At 38.5% G+C, this 23,836-nt stretch overlaps 1 protein-coding gene across 4 annotated transcripts in view; it reads right to left on the bottom strand.

Moving 5' to 3' along the window:
* LOC143210265 (choline/ethanolamine transporter flvcr2a) overlaps positions 1–23,836 on the bottom strand; it is a 65,665-nt gene that overhangs the window by 4,700 nt on the left and 37,129 nt on the right. For 2 of the 4 annotated variants that reach the window (XM_076426981.1, XM_076426976.1), the window contains exons 2-7: positions 7,927–8,148; positions 5,094–5,318; positions 1,618–1,759; positions 1,090–1,295; positions 552–655; positions 261–371 (exon numbers count right to left, since the gene is read on the bottom strand). In XM_076426981.1, the coding sequence (XP_076283096.1) occupies positions 261–371; positions 552–655; positions 1,090–1,295; positions 1,618–1,759; positions 5,094–5,318; positions 7,927–8,106 (968 nt within the window). In that variant the 5' untranslated portion in view covers positions 8,107–8,148. Of the gene's footprint in view, positions 1–260; positions 372–551; positions 656–1,089; positions 1,296–1,617; positions 1,760–5,093; positions 5,319–7,926; positions 8,149–9,271; positions 9,539–9,690; positions 10,995–16,572; positions 18,387–23,836 lie in introns of those variants that run through there. The other 2 variants (XM_076426977.1, XM_076426980.1) reach the window with 2 other exon arrangements.

Below are 23,836 nucleotides of genomic sequence, written 5' to 3'. Positions count from 1 at the left end.
AAAAATACTAAAAGTTGCATTTTACAACTTTTTTATGTGGGCCTATGTTGAAAATTTAAAGAGTACGTTCTATAGGTAAGCAAACATGATTCCTTTCTGAATAAAACTTATTGATTAAAGTAAGCACCACTTTAATAATCGTATCGATTTAATTATCATATCATTCTCGCATGCAGGACTACGTGTTCTCGAGTATTCTTCAAGACACGGAGAGTAAATAAATATGAACAAAAACATTCGCGTAATTGTTTAAGACTTACCCCAGGAGACCCGCAGTTATGTAAATGACGTATATTTGACTGGCGTTGAGGGTGAACGTGAAGATGATCATGCCGAGGAATGAGAGAAGGTAGACTCCAAGCGTCGTTTCTCTGTAAAATTGTGTTTAAATTATTAGTGTGAATATTGGAGTTATTAGTTACGTAAAATAGATATTTTATACTTGTACAATAGAGCCTTAGCAAATAAGATTCTACGATGACTCGTGATTATTAGCGAAAGTGTAGACATGTAACTTTAATCGGTGTTTCGTTACAACAATATTTACGTACTTGAATCTGTGTGTTTTATCGAGAACAATGCCGCATACAACGGAGCCCAGCATTCCGGCACAGACGATTGTTAAACCTATTCTACCAGCGTCTTTCTCGTGGTGCTGCAACAAATAGAACTCTCATATTTATTTAATACAGCAGATTATAAACACGATTGCTGAATACGGTTCTATAAAAACTTGGTACGTAATAGTTTAGTGCTGCTACTATCTGTAAAATTGTTAAAATGAAAACACAAGAAGAGTCGCGGCATTTTTCGTTCACGAATGCACAAAAGCAATCCACTTTCACTATCGACTATTCAATTGCGTGATTAAAAATCCTCTTATCTATTCGGCGTCATCTATCACCGATTTCATTAATCCGTCACTCGGTGATTCATATGATTTATGCGTTAGAAATCAAAAGTGGTGGACCCGAAATAAAAGGGAATCGGTGCTTTCGATATCGCGCTCGTGGACTAATTAAAATTATCGTTTGTTCGAAGAACCGTTTCGAGTTTTAATTAATGCAGAGGAAGAGGTGGTTCGCTTACCGGAAAGTATGTGAGGACGATGTGATTCAGGAGTGTGCTGATAGCGTAGAAAATTCCGACGTTGATACCATAACTCAGCAGAAGCAACAAGTAGCCGACGTTCGTGACTAGCTTCTTGACGGATTGGAAGAAATTCTCAGTGGACTCCGCGTCCCTTTGTACTGCTTGAGCTGGACTTGGTGGTAGTGGTGGTTCAGATTTGAAAACTAAAAATTAAATCAACTGTGTTGTTACAATTCGACGAGAAGTAAAATCTCGTTAAACTCGGTGGCACACAACTCGATCTTCTAGAAACGTTCTTAGTTCTAGTAGAAAATTAATATAGATATTAAGTAAGTTTATAGGGGTAGTAAACTAGTTCAGAACATAAACGAAATTGTACAGATAAATGAGGACTGTTAGGACTGTTCGTAAGATAAGAGGCAAAGTGGAACCTGTGACACAATCTCAGCTAAAATTAATTCTCAAGTCTGGAGAACGCAAAGGGAAAATTGCTCCGCTCGCTAATTTAGAGATTGAATTACGTACAGAGAATTATGAGGACGAGAATCACTGTAGTAAAGGCAGCCACGATGTAGAACATTACTTGCAACCCTCGACCTATGACTGCGACGTCATCGCTGCTTGGTACAAGCATGGGAGGGAATAGGAAACCAATAGCGATGCCCAACTGCAAATAATAAAATTTGTTCACCATTTCATAAAATGAAGGAGAATTTACTATTAATTTTTTTTATTTACTTTCTGTTACTATACATTCTTTAATTCATATACACAATTTACAAATTTTTCTTATGAAACTGCCAAAGAAAAACCGTAAGTTAACGAAATGGTAATTGGTAATTGTATTGTAATACCACCAAAGCAACATATTTTGTCCTGAAAGTTCGTTTCGATTTTAATTAATGCTAGATTAGTTCTGTACTTTAAAACTATTTATACATTTGACGAAATTGCAGGGGACAAAGCAACTCGGGAACAAAACTTCTATGTCGCGTCAAATAGTCGGTAGACGAAACACAAAAGAGGTTGTTAAAGTTTCTGTTCACCCGCCTCGGTGAACAGCATGAATCTGAGGAGAAATTACCGAGGACCGGAATGTTGTTACGCGATTGTGGCTCTTGTTTCAAGGAAGTAACAGATCATTATTCTTTTCAGCTCATCACGAGTGATTCCGACGAGAGTTCCGCCCTCGACAAGTCAGCGAAGTTCTCTGACACGCTGGAAGTATCCTCGTCGACAAGGTCAATAGTCCGTCAATGGTCTATTTTACGCTTTGAGTAACGCGTGTGTCAACCATCACACCCAGAAGCCACTGACATTAATTCAGATAGATGCCACTCGCATTGAACCCTCTCAGCCTCGTACCATCTTCCTCTTACGAATTCGAATTTCGATCTCGGGTTCCGATTCAACTTCTCGGTCAAAATCAATCGCCAATTCTGATCAAGTGTTTCATTTAAAGCCGAATTTAAAGAAAAAAATCTTGTGCTTTACTATATTGTTTCTAAATACGATCAGTCTGTTTCGAAGAGGACACATCAAACGAAAACTGCGGAGTATTTTTTAGTTAATTTTATTTGCCGAGCAATTGTTGTCTCAGCTTCATTTTACGAACTTAAAGATAATTTTATAAAAAAAATTAAACCGACTTCGAAAAAATGCACTGAAAAGTATGAAATAATTACCATTTGATTTTATGTGAATACACACAAACTTAAATGTAATACAATCTTTTCGGAGGTGGTGCAAAATTGAAACTTTTCGACACTGGAGATTACGAAAATCCTTAAATTATTCTACATGCTTTCACATATTAATGTATCTTCTCTTCCCACCTACTGATTTCCAAGTTCACCATATTCCAATGAAATCATAATCAGCAACATCTGTCATTTGGAAAATTTGCAATTATTTCATACTTTTTAGTGTGTTTTTCGAAGTCGGTTTAATTTTGTTTTATAATATTTTTTGATTTCACACTTTTTAGTGGAACCAGCAGAATTTGTAGAACACCGCAGGATGGTTTCTCGGTCTTATTGGTTATTTGCAATAAAAACGGCAAAGAATTAAAAAATGCAAAATTTGTTTCCAAGGCACCAATCGGGAGACATTTCCTACAAAATGCAGAAGGTTTCGTTCCAATTGGTCCATCCATCTCGGCGTAATCGGTGAACATACATAGAAAAAAAGCGAAAAAAGGCACATACAGATCGAATTGAGTAACCTCCTCCTTTTTCGAAGTCGGTTAAAAAAAATGTTCTTCTCTTTGAAAAACGTGTATCTCGAAGCTAAAACATAATCACTGTCGTTCAATCGTGAGCCAGCAATCTACAGCTTCTACTCAATTTGCTATCTGTTTAATTTGGCTCGAACAAAAATTAAGAAGCCTATTGATAATACATATTACATTGATAAGAGTCAAATAATCTTTGATACTGATCGCGTTCAGTGGCTCTATATCTTTCTCTCGACCCGTTGAAAAATTAGCGAGTTTAAGGATAACGCGTTCGTTCCAGAATGTTTTGTGTAAAATGCTAATTTCGCAACACCTACCGATCTAATGCGGAAGCGGAAAATGAAACGATCGAGGGGATTTCGAGTACTGGAATAGATCATACGGGCCGACGGGGTGCATAGTATATGGTAATGGTGGCCTCTGAAATACGCCGATTTAATTCGCTGGATGGGGCCCGATCCCCTGCCATCGTCGCGAAATTAAACGTGGGTGCACCGTTCGGCTTGGTTTCCCACCTAATCACCTAACAGTTTAACTCGCGAACGACCCTGTCCCTCGAATTAGAATTTTAGCCGGCAGGTAGTATGCTCTCGAGCTCCAATTACGTTTATGAACGTGTTAAAATTCATTCGTTTGAACGAAGAGGAGAAAGAAAGAGAGCAAAAGAGAGAAACGTGAAAAATCTGATACTACTGTTTCACCTGGCACAATACGAAGAGCGGAAGAATGTCACCGGAACAATAGCGAGGATTTTCTCTGCTCGTAATCCCTATAGTTACAGGCCGGTGCTCAAGAAATGTGACCCTGAGAGCACCAATTGACGTCTCTTTGAGACGATTTAATGAGACAAGCGATAAATGAGACAAGTGGTCTCAAAGAAGTTGTCAGAGTTAACAATGCGCGTTGTTATTGTTACACATGTATTGTTATCTTATTGGGGGGAACGTATTCTTGCAGGCCAATTTACGCGAAGTCAATCGAAAACATACAAAACTGAAGATGCGATAGAAAATAAAGTATTTGAGGAAGAGGTGGTAACGTGACCCCTTTGTAGTTGTTGATATTATAACAAAGACATTTAGCGGAGAACGATATAATTTGTTGCGTCTACCTAATATACAGGGTGGTCTGTTTAAGTAAGGCCACCTAAATATCTCTTCAGGTTATTGTGATGCAAAAAATATTTGTTACGTAACGTGCATGGTGTCAATGGACCAAATATCTGGCAAGAATATTTTTTTCGAAGTTATCAAGGTCATCGATGTTTTTCGATACATAACTACATTTTTTTTTATTGCATCGTGTAACTGATTGAAAAATACGTTCAGATATGTATAATAACATACACCTTGAAATGTCCTTGATCTTCGGTTGTTCGGAGCAACGAGATTAGTAATTTCAAGGTGATGTTATTATACATATCTGAATGCATTTTTCGATCAGTTACACGATACAATAAAAAAAATGTAGTTATGAAACGTTTTCCGGCATCATAAATAATTTCGGAGATGTTCGAGGGGATCGATTTAAATGGGATAACCTGTATAATATTTGACCCTTTCGAAGGTAATTCGACGCATATCTAAAATTATTTTGATATTGTACATCAATTACGAGTTTTCTGACAAGGTCCATTTAATATAATATTTGCTCGATGAATATGCATGGCGGCCAGATTAAAGTACTATACTGAAAGCAAGATAATTGGTGGGCGGCTATATTCGACAGGCTCGTTGAAAAAGTTACGGACGAAGCAGTGACTGACCTGATTTCCAAAAACGCCGATGCTGCACGCGCTGCTGACCTGATCCGGGCCGAACCAAACGGCGGCCAAACGCGCTGGAACCGACAGTATAAACGTTTGGCTTACAGCGACTATCGTTTGGCCGATGAAAGTCAGCCAGAACAAATCTTGGCTGACGCTGAACACTTTCACCCAGGCTCCCAGCGAGTTCATGATCGCGCCGAACAGGGCGGCGAACCTCAACCCCTGAAACAAAACATTTGTTCTTCTCTTAACTCCTGCTTCGTCCACTTTCGGCCATTTTCCACTCTGCCACCTCGAAACTGTCGGTACTCTTTCTACATCTGTAATTCATGTAGATAGTGTTCCTTTCTAGAGGGTAGAAATTGGCCAATTTTGAACGTGGCTGGCAACGAACGTTTTTCACCGGAAATGATTCTATACGGTGGCCCACAAAAGTGTTTGTACGCCCTTTAAAACAGAGTAACTTTTTTATAATTATACCAAACGACCTGACTGTTTATAATCAATTCGAAGCATTGGTTTACTAAATGATGTGCAGAAAAAATTTTCCATAAATTATAATTTACAAGGTTACATGCAAAAATAAAAAAGGGATTTTAAAAAAATTTTTTATTTTGGCCCTCAATGATAAATTTAAAATATATGTTTTGTAGATCTATGTTAGTTATACATATGCTGGAAATTTCATCGAAATCGATTAACATACACACGAGCTACAGGCGATTAAAAATGGTGGAAATCGTAGTTTTACACCTTTTAATCGATTTCTGCTTAAAATCCACAGTTCATCTTTCGATGCATGTCGTTTTTTCCTGTGTCAACCGATTTCGATTGAATTTTCACGTTAAGGGCCCAAATAAAAAAGTTTTAAAAAATGCCTTTTTCATTTTTGCATGTATAACCTTGTAGATTATAATTTAAGGAAATCTTTTTGTGCACATCATTTAGTAAACATCAGGTCGTTTGGTACAATTATAAAAAGTTATTCTGTTTTAAAGGGCGTACGAACACTTTTGTGGGCCACTCTTAAATTCTATAATAAATTGACTAAAATTTTCCCTCACAATTTTAAATTTTATATTAAATTTATTGATTTATTCTCTAAATTTAAATCTTCTGTGTTAACTGTGGAGGAATATAGGAAATACATAATTATCTAACACAATAATTGTCTAACACAATAGTGAACAGATGATTATTTTTGACATTTTGGAATGATTAAAACAGCAAATACATTTTCATTTAACTTCAGTTTCTTACAACCAACGTGGACAATTTTTTTGGATCTTGCATAAAGATGTTAGAAGAAAATGGACGTTCGATAACAAAAGTAGAGGTTTCAAGCTCTAAAATTAATCTAATTGGTTTCAGATCCATTATATGACGGCGTAAAAGAAAAGAGATACAAACTAAACGTAACAGTGGATGGCGTAACACAAACAGGAATTTGTAAAATTCCTTCCACACATCCGAACGCAATTATACTCTCAAATCGATGATTCAGAAACTAACTTCATTATCTCCCACGCAGTTCTAAGTTGTTTGAAAACTTCTGTTCGGTTCGTGGCGAGCATTAACCTAATTAATTGTCGAGCGATTAATTGGACCCGCGACGGGAACAAAGGAGGAAAGTCACGCGGAATAAAGTTCAATTGTCGATATATCTGGAGCTTCGATTCGGCTCTGTTTCATGCAATCTGTTTGTCGGTTGATACGATTTTATTGCTTTTTTTCCGGTGTCGCGCTGTTATCAAACGACCTTCCAATGCGAGCAGAGAGATGCAAGTTTCGTGTCGGTGTCGCGAGATATCGCTCGTCCCGATTCTCCGATCCGATTAGATTACGGGGATCCGTTTTAATTAATATGTACGCGATGTTGACGGCGAAGTTTAATCGCGTGTCAACATGTAAATAAGTTGTAAACGGTGACGCAAGTCTCGCTCGGTCTTTTGCTCGCGCCGCGCTCGTCAACGCTCGATCAAAGGAACAGAGTTTGATTTGATAAGGAGACCGCGATTGTCAACGATCGTGTCGTGTTGTTTGTAGTTTATAAACGGGACACAAATGTGCATGTGAGCTTGCACGCTCGCGGATTAACGTCTGAGAACAGTTATTATATCAATGACTCTTACCTATAATTCTTGTTTCAGTAGGAATTATCTGTTCATGAAATCTTAACAAAAGAGCAAAATGGATTCCTCTTCGCTGTGTTACGCTGTTTCTGAACTACCGACAGTAGATTTTAATAGTAAAATGACGAAACAGGAAACATTGAATTATTCAGTGATGAACGACCACGTAACCGCAACCTAAAAAAGCTGATTCGTTAAAAATGTTTACCGTGCAGGCTGAAACTTTCGGTCTCCACGTTACTATTATCTCGATGTTATAAAAATAAAAATTGTCTGCATGTGTTGCAAGAAATAGGTACCATTTAGGAATTTTTTCTTCAATCGTTTTTCTTGCTTGAAAATACTACATTGCAACGTTTCAATTTTTTAAATATTCTACTGTTTCAAACTGCAACTACTGGATTTTTTAGGGGTTAACGAGCGTATAGACAATCGATATCCACAGCTTAGTTGCTGTCAATCCCGATCAATGTTTAAATGTGAATCGATATTTACAAAACACAGTTCTCACGGACTACAATCGTAGTCTGTTTTGTGAGAGAAGTGACCTTGGACGCATAGATGATCGTATTATGACAACCCGTGTATCGCCCAGTCAGATCTCTTCTCTCGAAAACAAACTATAGCGAGTTCCGGCGATTAAGCGAGGGCAGTCAGCTAATGCGAACGTAACAAAGATTGAATGAGCTCGTACTTACGAATTTATCAAGCAGATAGCTCGCCGGGAATATGAACGGAATATAGGATATCATGAATATCATGCTGGTCATATCCACCGAAAAGCTGGACACTTTGTAATAATCCATCACTATGTTCGCGATGATGCTGTACTGGATCCATTGCATCGCGTTGCTGGCGCTGTACAGCACGAAAATCATTAGGATCAGCCATCGCTTCTTGTACACCTTCGTCTCCACCACCTACACACGGAAACACACCTGTTACTCGATTCACGTTACACGAATCCCTGACACGGTGCAATGAAATTTTAACAATGAATAATCAACTGATAATGAAGGCTTAGATTTTCTAATCAGATATTTTATATGGTCATTATTAAAGTAAAGGTAGCAGAGGTAGTTGCACGAAATAGTTGATCTCCTTTCTATGTCTAATCTCAAGTTTGGAAAACGTGGAATTTGCAAACAAATCACTTTAAAGCTGACTTTATTGGAAAACGATTTAATCCTTCAAGGATGACGTCAATGGACCATACTGATGAATATTTAAGAGTTTATTAGCAAATCTATATACATAACTGTGATTAACAAGTAGCCATTTGTAGGCGGAGATTATACCATTGATCGAATACAATTCTGTACTTTGTCGATAAATAAAAAAAAACATTAAACATGGCGGAACTCGTTTATCCCACGATCCAATACGAATACAAAGGAAGCTTTTGATTCGTGTTCCATTCATAGGATCATATTTATTCGAATTATAACTAGCCTGCGGATCTCTGTGCTGAATAGAAATGTTCTGCATTGATTTCAAAAAACGCGAGTTACGTAGAAAGTGATGTACACTCTGAACAATTTTAACAACCCGAACATGATGGAGGAGGATTGTTTAATACAACTTTCACTGACATATTCCTGACAACTTTCTTATTAAAACGAGACCAAACTCGACACAATTTGGATAATATTTATGTTTCAGCCAGGATACAGTAGAACCCCGATTATCCGAACTATCTGGACACACGAGTGTTCAGTTACCTAGCTGTAGTATTAGATTATACAATAAACGAGATAACACAAGATTAACATGTTCTCGGTTCGCATAAACGAGGTTCTACGAGTGTTTGGTCTCACTTTAATCGCGAAAATGTCCCGAATATGTTGATAAAAGTTTCTCTAAGAAAATAATTAAAACGAGCAAGTTTCGTCACTGGATATTTGTTCACAGACATCGTGCGCATCTCTTTCACACCGATAACACAATTTGAGATTGTTGCGCGTCCAGTGGGTCCGTTTCCGCAGACAGAATTAAGGATCTATCGGCGATCTCGTAAATCCTCTTCCGCGTTTCCTTAGTCACCTGGCTCAGTTGTACGCCGCTCTCGATGGCCTTAGCGTAATCCGCGGAACTTTTCGTAATTTTCTCCTGCTGTCCTTGCTCCATAATCCGAGGATAAAAAGGTGGTAAACGCCGTCGCGATTACCTCGGATCAATTACGCGAAACACACACTCTCTTTCTCTTTCTCTCTCTCTCGCCCACTTTTTCCGATGCCTCTCCTTCAACGCGGTCTCCCGGCTCTCATCCAACTTCGATCGACTGCTCGATTTTCCGGCCGAGTTCACCGTCTGAAAAAGGAGACGAAAAGGAGAGAGGGCAACAGAAAAAATTAGGGGAATTTTCGATGCTGTTTCCGCAAAGGAGAACCGGTCCTCGAGATCCTTTCGAGCAAACTCGAGCCGCGAGAATTCTTAAGGATTCCGCAGACGGTTCGGAGTACCAATTAGCGGCGCGAAGGTTTTCCGCTCTCTTCATTCCCAACTCGGGTACTATGTCGCCGGTCACTGGCTACGTGGACAATGGGATACGGTGGGAAAATCTTTCGAGGATCCTCGCCACCTCCGCTGATAAGGTTCATCTGCACGAATTTTGTACAGGTCGAATCAAAGTTTGCGAACTGATACGGCAAGTATGATCTGCTTCGAGAAATCCGTTTCTAACCCTCATCCGCCCCTCGTGTCAATTTGACAACATACTGTGGTGAGATGACAAGAAGGTCCTCGGAGCAAGACATGTGTCCCCACTCTACCTTTCCCCCACTTTCGCCACGGCCCGGTCACGTGACGCGTTACGTCTCTGTCGTGCATGCGTCCGCTACTGGCAGAGAGGGTAATCTTTTCCCCTCAATTCGTGTTTCCTCCCTTTATCTGGCGACACTGCTACCAGGGACCTTTTTGTCATCTCACCACAACATTTTTTTCACGTAAAGAATGATGTTATTCTGCCATTTGTGGAACACTTAATCTCAAATCTTTGGGACCTTTATTTTTTAACATGAATTAGAATGTGACAACATTTGTCGAAATGTATTTCTTTTTACCTGACGTAGATACAGTCTCGAAGACTACTTGGCTGATTTCTCTGAAACTTTAACAAGCTATTCCACATACTACTCGCCATCGCGGATACCAAAATTATATTTTTGTTCAAACTTGACATCTTTCGTATGTATAACCTCCGAAAACAAACAACACTATGACGTCTTAATTATGCACAAAAATAGTGCGAACACGTAATAGAATTATCTTTGACTGATAAATGTAATCGCATTAATCGATTCAACTTATTATATAATGGAAACGAAGATTTGGATAAGGACTATCTCACGTTAATTTCTGGCGGTTATGACTGCGTCTCTTATCACCATCGATTACAGTACCCTCTACTGCATATGAGCACTCGGAATTATTCACTCGCGACGGCTGATTTTCGAAGGCAACATCAATAGGTTTCCACATTACCGTCGAGGTAGTATTGTCAATGCGTTTTTTTTCCAGTGGTATCCACTGTAGGCAGAGTTGTGCTAATTCAATTACATTGTAATTCAATTACAATGTATTTTATAATTGTACGCAATTGCAATTACGAATTACATTGTAATTTAATTGAATGAAGATTTGAATTATAAATTGCAATATAACTGAATTACAACGTAATTCAATTACTTCGCAATTATAATTCCTGGAGTAATTCAATTGTAATTCTGCACAACTCTGCCTGCAGGCCTGTTCCATTGTGTCGCACGATAATTTCGGACAACAGCCATAGTTGAATGAAGATTTGAATTATAAATTGCAATATAACTGAATTACAATGTAATTCAATTACTTCGCAATTATAATTCCTGGAGTAATTCAATTGTAATTCTGCACAACTCTGCCTGCAGGCCTGTTCCATTGTGTCGCACGATAATTTCGGACAACAGCCATAGAAAATCAATTAGAAAAATAAATTTGAATAAATTTTGAAAATAGTTTTTACTTGTATTGTCCAAAGTTTATTAACATCCGGAATAACCTGATTTTCGCGCAAGTTTAGACGTGCTTGGCAAATTGGTAAGATCTACGGGAAGTTTAGACGTAGCTAGCGAAGAATCATTTAAGGATGTGCGCTATTCCGATTTAACATAGAATATAGCACATTTTAAAAATGAGTTGAAGCTGCGCGATTAAAGATGTTCATTCTCTAAGTTACAATGTAAGTGTCAGCGATACGAACAGCTACGTCCAAACTACCTGTAGATCTTACCAATTTACCACGTCTAGACGTGCGCGAAGATCAAGTTATCCCGGATGTTAATAAAATTTAGACAATACAATGTTGTCCGAAATTATCATGCGACATAGTGGAATAGGCTTTCAGGGGATACCTCTAACAAAAAGGGTTGCATTAAATTATTGATACGAGTGTCACCCTAATGCGCCACGAATAGCGCCTATGGTACTTACATGCCTGAGGAGCTCCGATTTCAAGGATCGCCATGGTGAGTGCGCTGCTCTATATCATCGAATTGAAAGTATTTTTAAGCAACAATCGTATGAGATTCAGCAACGAGAAAAGAAGAAATTACAAGGAAAAATCGCCTTCCTAATGCACAAAAAAGTGTAATTGCCCGTATACCTGTTTCTCTGCGTTTAATGACCCTTAAAGATACCCTTTGCGCCCAGTTTCACTAGATACTAATCCGGCTCTGTGTAGCCGCGAGCATTTTGGTGTTAAGTGTTCTGTAAACTCTGCGACACAGCTACCCAGCACTTCCGAGTAAAGAAACGAAAATATCGCGCAGCGATAAATGATAAAAATGCCAGTACACCCGCGATAACAACCGGAAACTGATGATTGACGCTGTCACAGGTGTCGAACGTAGTTTAGACTGTCGCGGAATGCAAATCGCGTGACAATACTCTGATTGGAAGAAATGAAGTGTTTTTGGTTGTTGAATGACGAGCCACTCTGACAATTAAAACAAATATTTCAATTTCAATTCAATTCCAAAGAAATAGCTTTACCAAGAAAAACAGCAAATACGCATGGAAATGTTTTTACTCCCCGCGTGCGCCATTCTATTTATTCCAGTAAAAACATCGGCAATCAATACGTTAAATTAAATTTATGCGCTTCAGCAGCGACGATTAAACAGCGCACGTAAAGCGTATCTGCATTTCCATAAATCGACCGTCACGGGCAAAAATTAATCTGGAATTAAATTCCCTGAGGATTCAATTAGATTGGGAATAAAATAATAATTTTGTAAGGGGATCACTGAAGCCTACAGTTTATTGCTCCTCTGTTAATGAAGTTGACAGTCTTCAGGTGGTACTTTCAGAAGTTTAATCCGGCCCGTACCACGCGGTTCCTTTCTCGACATCCTTGTTCAACACTCGGCCATAGATCTCGCGATTACTCTGTGAAGCTATGTCGAGTCCTTGGAGTGGAGGATCTCCGAAGGACGAGCCCCGCAACCACCGTGGCGAACTTATAGGAAATCGATGGAAGGTCGATGGAGGATTCAACGCGAGTTTCCACCCGGAATTCGAGGTTTTACGGTCAAGGACCACGGAGCAAGGCTACATCATGGTGTTCGCAGGCCCCCGGCACTTTTGTATTGCTTCTCCCCTTTTTCATCAAATCTTTTTTCCTCGTGATGCATCGACAAATCACTCCAGTGAGCTTTTTCTATTCTTTTAATCCTGAGCTGGACCCACAAATTGCGCAACTAGGTTCGTGAAATAAACAAAGGACGTTGGTGCATGGAAACCACAAAGGTGGTTGGTGCATGCGAATTGTTTTATTTTCGAATGCAAATATAATGCAGATTTTTGAGGTTTATTTTGAGTAAGATTTAGAGGTCCTGTCACACCAGTATTTATTTAATCTTAATTTTAAATTTATTGTCCTTCAATGTTAATAAACCTGACTGTTATTTTTCTTTTTTGTATGATTGGTGAAGTGAACATATTGACCATTGTGTGAATTTTTATCAAAATGTGATGTCCATGCTAGAAAAAATTAAACATTTTGAGTTAATTGTAAAATCTACGATTATTTTGGAAGTTCCAGGCTGTACGAGTCACGCTCACTGGTCGAAACGACCCTGTCGTGAAGTAGAAGTTGTGTGTCTGACGCGAATGTACAAAACCGTCGACGAATTGCGGGTCTCGGCGACGAATTAAGAATTCTATAGATCAGCAGGATCTATTCTTAGAAATTCTTAAGGACACACGAGTCCGGACCGAGTTTACCATACAGACTTCTTCGCTATTCCCGAGATTCGGATGTGAGTACATATTAAAGGGGCGAACAGCTCGCAATAAGCACTGCCCATGAATGTATAAAAGCGAGTGCCTTATTCGTCAATCGCGTCACGATCTCAATAGTACCTCTGTATTATGTTAGCTTTCGGCAATCGACATTGGAAGTTAAATATTCACGGTCGAGCAAGATCAATGTTACTCGTGCTGTACAATTTGCGCTCACTTGTAACTTTGAATCGAGTAGAATGCTAAGTGGACCTTCAACATGTACTTTAAAATGCAGTGTTTCAATTAAATTATATTTAACGTAAAGGTGAGTAATTTATTTACAATCATTTGTAAATTTATTTAACGTAAAGGTAAGTAAAGGTGATTTCTCTAAAAAATTTTTAAGAATTTATGTAGCACCTTCGAACATTCAAAACTGAGATTATCGCAATGATCTTGGCAAGTAATTTGTTGTTTTGGTAAATAGAAAGACAGTAAAATATCATCAAAATCCAAAAGTAGTTATTAATAGTTAAATATTAAATAATTATTAGCATTTGAGTGGGAACAGGGCACTTAAGGGTGAATAAAGTGAAATTCCTAGACATTAATTTTGAAATTGGAACCAAGTCACTCCGGCGCTAGCAGAATGCATAATGTAGACACATGGAACAATACTCTGGCTTTCTGCAACTGGGCAAACAATAAAATCTCTGACGTCCGAATATCGTAGACGACGCTGTGATATCCACCGAATGTCAGGATATCCGTGATATTGAGTGTTCTCTAACCAATCAACTACCGTTGTAGCATGTTCGCACTATATCCTGCGCTAACCCCATTTTATGAAGATACGTAAAGTTATATATCGAAGCAATAAATTTTACTGTTCTGAAAATCTCTTATATTGGCTTAAAGAGTGTACCTACAGTGGGTAATCAAATTATTATGAATATTACGAAACTAGTGCTTATTCGAAGTGTGGTAACAAACGGAATTAAAATGGCACTTATCGTAACAACTATTGATTCAACAACTGCTAAGCTATCCAGCTGCGTTGGGCATAAAAATATTTCGAATAATTCCTCAATGAATTCTTTGCGCAATATGTAAAAATGTTTCACAACATTCGCCAAAGTATTTCGAAAGACAACTCATTATAAATTCTCAGCAAGCGCATATCTTCTGTTATGCTCGTTATCTACGCCAGTGTCACCGTTAGAATTTCCTATACTGCATGCAACGATTGTCTAGATCGTACATCATATCTGTCAGCAATCACTACGACACGTTTCTTTTATAAATGTTCGTGTGAAGCTTTTGCGTACAAATGTCAAATGTCAGAAAAATGAAGGGTGTATAAAAATTAAAGGTTCGCAACAAGCTCACTCGGTGTTTACGTCCAATAAGAACATCCGTCGGACGGCTATAGTCACCTCCAATGATAGGGACGATCACGCTTCGGAAAAAGTCGAGCACAATTACAGAAAGTCCTTAATACCACGAGGGAACGAGCTTTTAAAATGAAACATTTCCGCAATGTTCGTTACCGATGGATTATTATCAGTTGTCAGTTAATTTTATAGGTCTCTGAGGAAAGCCATAAACTCGAATAAACTACCGGAATCGTTCCCGGCTCGAGTGCCATGGCGAATCCCCGTGGAATTACAAACTTTTCCGGTTCGTTTGCGACAAAATTGTTTCCCTCCTTTTTAATTGAATGCTTCGAATGAGTTATCGTTGTAACAATCTTGTTAACCTTTGGATTTACCGTTCCTCCAGTCGCGACATTCAATTTCTTGTTTCGAAGTGGATCGATTGTTTTGATTCTCTGTAATGTCCCGGGCGTTTCTTTCGCGTGAAATCGCGAGATATCGAACTATTCGTCGAATCGAATCTCCTGCGATTCGACATTTTTCGGAAATAAGTTGTAAACAAAATTGCTAGAATCTAGATCACTGCGCCTAACTGGTCTGATCCAAAAGAACTTGTTGATTAATGATGCTCCCTTATTTCCTACACAATCGAGAGATGGAATAATTCGAACGCAACGATGCCCCATCAATTTTTCTTATTATTCAAATGTTTGACTGAATCGTAGAGAATGGGTGGATCGTGGATCGATTGTTTTGCGTTTTTCTTTCGCGTGAAATCGCGAGATGTCGAAGAACGATTCGACATTTTCCTGAAAACAGCTGCGTACTCTAATCTCGATAACGAGACTGGGGAAAATTGGCACGAGCGGATGCTCGCAGATTTTTCTTGTTATCGCGGGCAACGATTTAGCCCATTCGTTCGAAAAAAGGGCTTTGAGCGCCGCTAATTGGTCCCCGTGCTAATACGGATCTGGAAGACTGGTTTCCGAACTGCTAGAAATTTTGTTCTCGAAACTGCGAGTCGGGATAATTACAAAACCATTTTCTCGGAGATACCGAACGAGAGAATTCTGCAGTTATTCACAAGGTTGGTCGCTGTTAGGGCTTCATTATGTAGAGAACGTTCTTGTGTTGTTGAAAATAATTGGAGGACTGTTTGTTCAAATATAATTAGCCAACAATCACTACGCGAATGTGTGTTGGTCGCGAATTCAGTTGCTTTCGAATAATTGGTGCGTTCATTTATTTATCAAATCGCTTCCGGCGTTCAACTAAAAATTTACTTTTCGTAGGTAATCGATATAAATTAATTAGAATTCTAACTTTTCCAATTTAGGAGAAATATTCTACTCTCTGTGACAGTAGTATCAATTTACTGAATTCGTTCTCATTATTATATATAATACATAATAATATATAATACATTATTCAAAACGACGCGACAGCTTAAACTAATTTTAAAACTACACAAAAGTTTTTCCAGAAATCCGTAAGTTCAAATCTTAATGACACCCTATCGAAAATAATTCCCAGTTTCATTATTGAGCAACATGATCAACCAAAAAACTATGAAACGATCTTCAGTTGACACAGTCCCCAAATTACTTCGAGCACGCATTAAAATAATTTTCCAGTTCGCTATCCCTTTCGAAGAAACACTCGCATCGAAAAATCGATCTCAGAATAGTAAAAGGAAGCACTTACCTGGTCCTGAAGATCCAGCGACTTCTACCCCCTGATCTCCAAACGAGAGATCCTCGTCTCTCGATCCTCACGGCAGACCGTTCAACGTCTCTCATAAATGACAGTCACTGATCCGACACACCGCGGAAAAATGAAAACCCTCGATCCCGGTGGATCCTGGAGGGGCGCAAAGCGATGCAAAACGCGTCCACGTGGATCGCGGTGGCTCGATCCAAGCCGGCCACACGATCAAAACAGACTCTCAGTTGACGAAACACGCGCGGATCTCACGAAACTGGTCGGTGGACTGACGCGATAAAGCTTCGCCGAACGATCAACGATCGATCGATTAATCTCGGAGATTATCGATCGCAGCACGTCGGATTCCTTTGTCGACCGAGCACGTTGCGCCTTGTCGAGGGAAAGCTCGACAAAAAGTTTTCTCTAGATCTATGACGTCCGACTCTCGGCTATCTTTCTCTTTGATTCTCCCGCGCGTTTCTCTCTCTCTGTTTCTAGTTTATCGATCAGTCGAGGGGTTACAGGAGTCTGTGGAAATGCTGGCTGATGTCGGTTCAAGGAGCAGAAGGATGTCAGACGTGCACAGGTCTCTCTATCATGGCTCGCAGCAGTCTAAGCGACATCCGAGTCCACGGAGCGCTGGACATTAACTAAATCCGATGGATTCGGCGCCGCTCGCACCACCTACGTCCTTCCTCTGATAGCGGCTTGTCTCGCGCATCGTCCGACCACGGGCCGCCCATTGCTTCTGCGCGAGATTCCCAATGGTTTGAAGCCCGCCACTGTGATTCTGATTAGACGCGGCCCGATAACGGCCCGAAACCGCCGACAGTTTTTGCCTAATTCTCGGAAACCACTCCGAACACGGGACGACCTTCGCCAGGCTTGGTTTACCCAGTGGTGGCCCCTTGGGCTTTTCGTCCTACCCAGACGCTTTTTTTTGTGTCGGACAAACGCTACGTAATTCGAATTCATTTGCTCGGGCTGCCGCGAGTGGGAAAGCAATTCCAAGTAAATGAAATGTAGGTGGCGGCTCATTCAGTTACATTCAGAAAGGTTTACATACAGTTGCTCGCGAAAGTATTCGAACGGTCTTTCATACTAACCGCACCGAGCGAAAACTGGCATAGCTTGGTTCTTTAAAAATTGCAAAACTAAAATTTAGATTTCACATTGTATACATGTTGAACATTTTATCTGGTTTAAAAACATTCCAAATATTCACTTAATAACACAGTTACTCCGATAAAATTAAATGCCAAATCAAAATTAAAGTATAAAAGTTCGCCCTTGTATTATTTCGAGCAACACGGTCTCAAAGATAATTCGGATTGTTCGACCTTACGGGGCATTAGTTCATCAGTACTCGTAAGGATTAATAAACAATCCAAGCGTGAATCTCAAGCTGATAAAAAATCAGCACCTGATACAATCCCGAGTTTGAATCGCTCGCGAATTGATTTAAACATCAGTTACAAGTGTCTCGAACCTCACAACCCCATTTCGATGATCCGTCTTCAATCTTCGGGAGATTGAAGATTGTTAAAACTTACGCGACCTACATACATCCGAATTTTCTCATTTCCAGCAGGATATATCCTGACAATGAGAATCGCTTATGGACCTGTTTCCATCCAAAAATGATTGATCGTTGCTTCACAGTCGGTGATCAAATTATTATGAACAGATGAAAGAATTGCAATTCGTCTTTATGATCATTGTATTGCAATGGTAAAGATATTATAGCATTTCACTGTTTCAACGAATTTAAAAATTCTTTTTCGCCAAGCAAGTGAGTAATAGATTTCCTCAGCCTAGTTTAACATGCAGTACAATATCATAATATATGATAATTTACAGACGCAATTATTTCTTGAAAATGATCTAAATTAAGATCGCAACGTCGAAGTTCATGTGGTAATTTGCAAAATTGTTTTTAGATAACAAATGATCGAACCAGTGCGCCAATAGCATTAATATATTTTTTATTAACAACTCTACGATTGATATAAGGAAATATTTATTCTTTATAGTAATCATTAGAATTAATTAGTTTCTCTTTTAAACCTTCGTAATGAGTGATTAAAGTGAACACTAGAAAAGGGAACACTAAAAATAGTGAAAAATTATATCCAATAAAAAAATTAATTGACCATAAATCCATAGCACGTTTGAAACAGTATTTTTATTGTTAATTGTCTTGGGATTTGACGATTGACCCAGGTCTTTTAAAACTTGACGCTATTGTTTCGTGGCACGTGTTAACGGCAACATAACCGTTAACAGAAAAAGTCCATTTTCGAGATAATGTCGCGGAGCGATAACGAGACTGCAGATGCAAGGCCATCGCAGATCCAACACAACTTTCGATGGACAAGTAATCTGGAGCGAAGATGGGAATTGTTCGGACTTTGATTCCCTCGGATATTGCGTCTGAGCGGTGAAAGGATGAGGAAAAGAGTGAAAATTTTCCTGCATGATGTTCAGAACGACATTCGAAGCTGTCACAAGACTGTCATTAAAACTTTCGTTTCGAAAACAAAAGACATTTCTATGTTCATAATACTCGCGAGAAACGCCATTCGAACGCAACACGTGAATCTCTACGTATTCATATTTCGTACGATCAAAATCGTTATAAATTCGTTACAGCGGAAGCAGTAAAATATCGATGAAAAGGGCAAAACATGCATAGAAAGTGGATGATCCTTAATTCAACGACAGCGTTTACGAGGGAAAGACAATTTCTCTGTATTTCCCTGGGAAATCGAAAATTTGCATAAACATTCACGAATTACAAATGGAATGAATTTACGGGGGACGCATGGTTCAGAAGAGACGACATTTGTTGAAATTAGTATTCAGAGAAAACAGAAACTCCCCTAACTCTGGACAGGCGGAGCTAGTGTCTGACTAAAGACACGACGGTTCTACTTTGAGCATGAGGCAGCAGTACGTCGCAGTTGAGAAACAACGTGCCATAAATGTTCACTAGGAAGCCGTGTACACTGATCTATTAATTTGAGCGTTTTTCCTGTTATTAACATTCTACACGGAAAGGTAGCGGTTCGAGGAAATTCCGAATGTCTTTGTTTTGTCTGCGGATGCAGTTTTGCTAGATCCTTGCAAACTGTGCTACATAAAATTGCTGTAAACGCCGGGAAGTTGATCGATGTAAATCGCTCGACAAAGCGATCCCCGTTCCGGACTTATCATAACGTATTATCGTGGCGGACTCTCTTTAGTGAAAAATATAAGCATGCAACAGCTGGCTGTCGAAAGGTGTGGAACGTGACAACGATACCGATTGCTCGGTTCGTGCTCGGAGCGTGATACAGCGACGAGCGCAAACACACGATCTTCCAAGAATATGAGTAAGCCCTCGTAGATCCGATTTTACAGCCGGCGGATTCTCGAATTGACGATTAGAGAGCCGATTGTAAATTAATATATCTTACCGCAAACGTTGAGTACTGTCGCCTAATAATAAAGCGAAAGTCTCTGAAACAGAACGGGAGCTGTGATTGTTAGACTAGTGCGCATTGAGGGTGATACACCACCATCATATAAGTCTCAAGTTATTGGTAAAGTTAAACTTTTCGCAACATGATTATCGTTGAAATACTTTTCGATAAAAAAAACATGTCCTGAACATACGAATTCTCTATTTGGAAATGCATAGTCTGCAAACACCAAGCTTTTGATTCCTATTTTCATCTCCTGTGGGCGAACGCTGGAAATATGAAAAAATACGCGTGAAATATTTTTGCGAAGTCTACAGGGTGTCACAGCTGAAGGAGGCCACCTAAATATCTCCTTTATTTTTAATGGCACAAAAAAAATATTTATGGCATAATGTAAATGGTATCGAAGGAGGAATATCATAGAAGAAGTTTATAGTTTTACAGTTCATAGTTTTTTCAAGGTCATCGTTATTTTTTATCGGGAAAATTAATTTCTTTTTACTCCACCTTGTTACTGACTTAAGCATACTCAAATGTATTTTTTCAGCCGCTGTAAGATGGATTAAAAAAATATTAGTTCTCCCGATAAAAATATAACGATGACCTTGAAAAAACTGAAAAAATAACCGGACAAAAGAAATTGTTCTTCTATGATATTCCTCCTTCGATACCATTTAAATTATGTCATAAATATTTTTTGTGACATTAAAAATAAAGGAGATATTTACGTGGCCTCCTACAGCTGAGACACCCTGTATATCGTACTAAAAGCGTATAAAAATCCATATGTGTCGTTTGGCTGACTGCTTTTGTCACATGTGTCAGTTTCCTGTGTGGTTTATTGTGTATTTTGAACGAACAAAACTACTTTCGTTTGGCAAAAGTGTTTCACAAAGATTGGCATGTGCAACACCCTGAAGGTAAATGTCTGAAAACAGCTCTTTTATGTTGGGAACCAACTCTTTCTACTAATAAGCAAAATTCCATTGCGAAACAATAATAAATTTTTAAGTTTAAGTGAGCCAAACTTGATTCTCCCCCATCTAAACAATTTCCAAAGTACTCACTAGAATTTCAGATTGATCTTCCTGAGCTTTTCATTCGTGAAGTTAAAATCAAACGCATCTCGGGCATCCAAATAAAACATGAGACTGTAATCTCCTCCGAGAACAATTCCATGTTGAAGCTTGTAAACAAAATTTCTAGAATCTAGATCACTGCGTCTAAATGGCCTGATCCAAAATAATTTGCTGATTAAAGATCAGCAGATAGCACGTAACGATCAGATGCTGCCTTATCTCTTACACAATCGGGAGATGGAATAATTCGTGACATTCCTAGAACGCAACGACGCCCCACAAATTTTTCTTATCAATCCAAAGTTTGACTGAATCGTATGGAATGGGTACCCTAATCGATTTTTAACGACGTGCCATACAGTATGTAACTTCGCTGTCTCAAGAGACCTGGATGAGAGTCTTGAACACGTAACTGTTTTTCTTCATCGCGAGTTCAATGATTCCTGAAATTCGAGAACAATTACTTCACTGGCTTATCGACGATTCATTCGAATTGTTCATAAATGAGATAACACACGAAAAAAAGATAAAGACGTTCCGATGAATGTGCTAGAAACTTGATCGACTCGGAATCCAAACAATTCAACCGTGATCGCAACGCAATTCTCTGTTATGACTGTTTTATCTTCAACTTAATCAGTCTTATTGTCAATATTGAAGCTCGACGCGTGTTCTAGTTGTATTTTTGAAATACTTTCAGCAATTTAATTTGTGGACTGATTGATAGTCTTTCCGGAGGGAACCTAGAAATTCCTGTGCATCTACGTCAACGTGGCATTTCTTTGCAGCGAGGAAAGAATTTCTTACAAGAAAATTTATGGGAGAAGGAACAAAGTTTCTCTATTATCCCTGGCTAAACAAACTTCTTATCGATTCTAATTTTTAAAAGCGATGTGTTTAATACCGCCAAGTAAATTAGCCTATAAATTTCAAAATCCCGTAAAGTAACTTTGCACAGTGGGATGTAACTTTAGAGTCACTCATTTATCATTAATTCCAATTTATTTTTGAATTTATGGATAAAAAGAGTTCCCGTATTGCGGTTTTGTGTAGTTTTTTCAATTCCATTTTCAATTCATTTCTCGTGTTATGTAGACTTTGTTCAGACTTGAAGAAAAATTGGATTATAAAGTCTTTTGTAAACATTAAAATGAAGTATTTAATACCCATGATACGATTCTTCATCGCAAGTAGAAAATATCGCATAATTTCCTCCAACTCGCACAAAAACCAATAAGCTTCACGATGTTTCAGAGCCATGGTACAGCTATTCATCATTTCTTCAAAAGAGTCATCAGATCATCCGGTAATAATCAGCGATCATGTGAAGTTAACAAACATAATCTTCACGAGAATTCAGATAAAGGGTAGGGATCTGCGCATTTTAGTTTGCCATTTTCCTACAAGAAAGACAGCGCAAGTCAGATAAGATGCTTGTGAACGCGCATCCTTTTGAGATTGACTGATGACCAAGGATTAAGCACTATCCGCACGTTTAATATTAATGGAACGCGTTCCGCGGACAGTTTACAATGTAAACTTTACATGCATCCACGCGGACAAGCGTTGCATAACTTGAAGCGCGCGTTCGAGGCAAATCGCGCGCCGCCGAGCATCATAATTTATATCGTGTAATAGACTCTGCAAAGATAACATAGATAATGCTGATCACCGCTAGATGTTTAATCGATGACGCGTCTTATCGCGCCGCTCTGACTGGTTCGCCAGTATTTCGCGCCGAAATTCAACAAAAATCACTTTTTACGAAAGAGGAAGTCCTAATGTCTTGTCAGGTTTTTCGTCAAACATGGCCAAACTTAGGCAAGCTTCAATTAATTTGGTAATACCAGAATCAAATTTTACTCCAAGTAGGCCAGAAAAACCTCGTTGTTTATAATAGAAAATGGAAGTTATATTTTCCCAGAATTTCTGAGGTAGTATCCCGTTAATCCTTCCCGTACCAAATTTAAATCTTAGTTTTAAAATAACAAAAACTCCAATTTGAGTGCAAAGAATTCAAATATAGTCAAACTTAGCAAAACATAAGGATCATCATCAAACCCGAAACACATTAAGGGGGTGCACAACCATGTAAGTGTAAAATTAACAACTCCAGAAAGAGTTATTAAAGAGTTGTTAAAAAAATAAAAAAATGGCAGCTGCTTATAATTCCTAATTAAACATACACTTGAGAGAGAGAATAAAGAAGTATATTAAAAACTTATTCATGAAACTACAGTTAAGAGCAAAACCGATCACACACACTTTAAATAAAAATAACTTTTTTATGAATGGATCAAACGACTTCAATTTCTCTGTAAGGCTAGAAGAATTAGTTTAGTAAATGACGTCTAAAAGATATGTTGAAAAAATTAATTTGATCGGAATTGTGAAATTAATTAATAAGTGGGCCAATTAGCTGGGCCAATAAAGAAAATTAAAAAGATGTGCTTGGTCAACTCGTATAAATTATATACGTTCTGAAAATTTTATAGTAATTGATTGGTTATAAACGATCAAAACTGGTAAAAATTGCAATTTCTCAAGATGTTCGGCCTTTTTACCTCTTTCGACCGTTTATAACTTTGAAACCAATTAACCAATTTCAATGAAATTTTCAGAGCATATATAATTTATACGAGTTAACCAAACACCTCTTTTAAATTTTCGTTATTGGCCCAGCTAAAATAGTCGTAAAAATCAATTATTGCTATTATTTTT

Source organism: Lasioglossum baleicum, chromosome 7 (genome assembly GCF_051020765.1).
Source record: "Lasioglossum baleicum chromosome 7, iyLasBale1, whole genome shotgun sequence".
Taxonomy (NCBI): Eukaryota; Metazoa; Arthropoda; class Insecta; order Hymenoptera; family Halictidae; genus Lasioglossum; species Lasioglossum baleicum.
The sequence above is the reverse complement of the archived record's forward strand: the minus strand, read 5'-3'. Positions and strand labels throughout refer to the sequence as shown.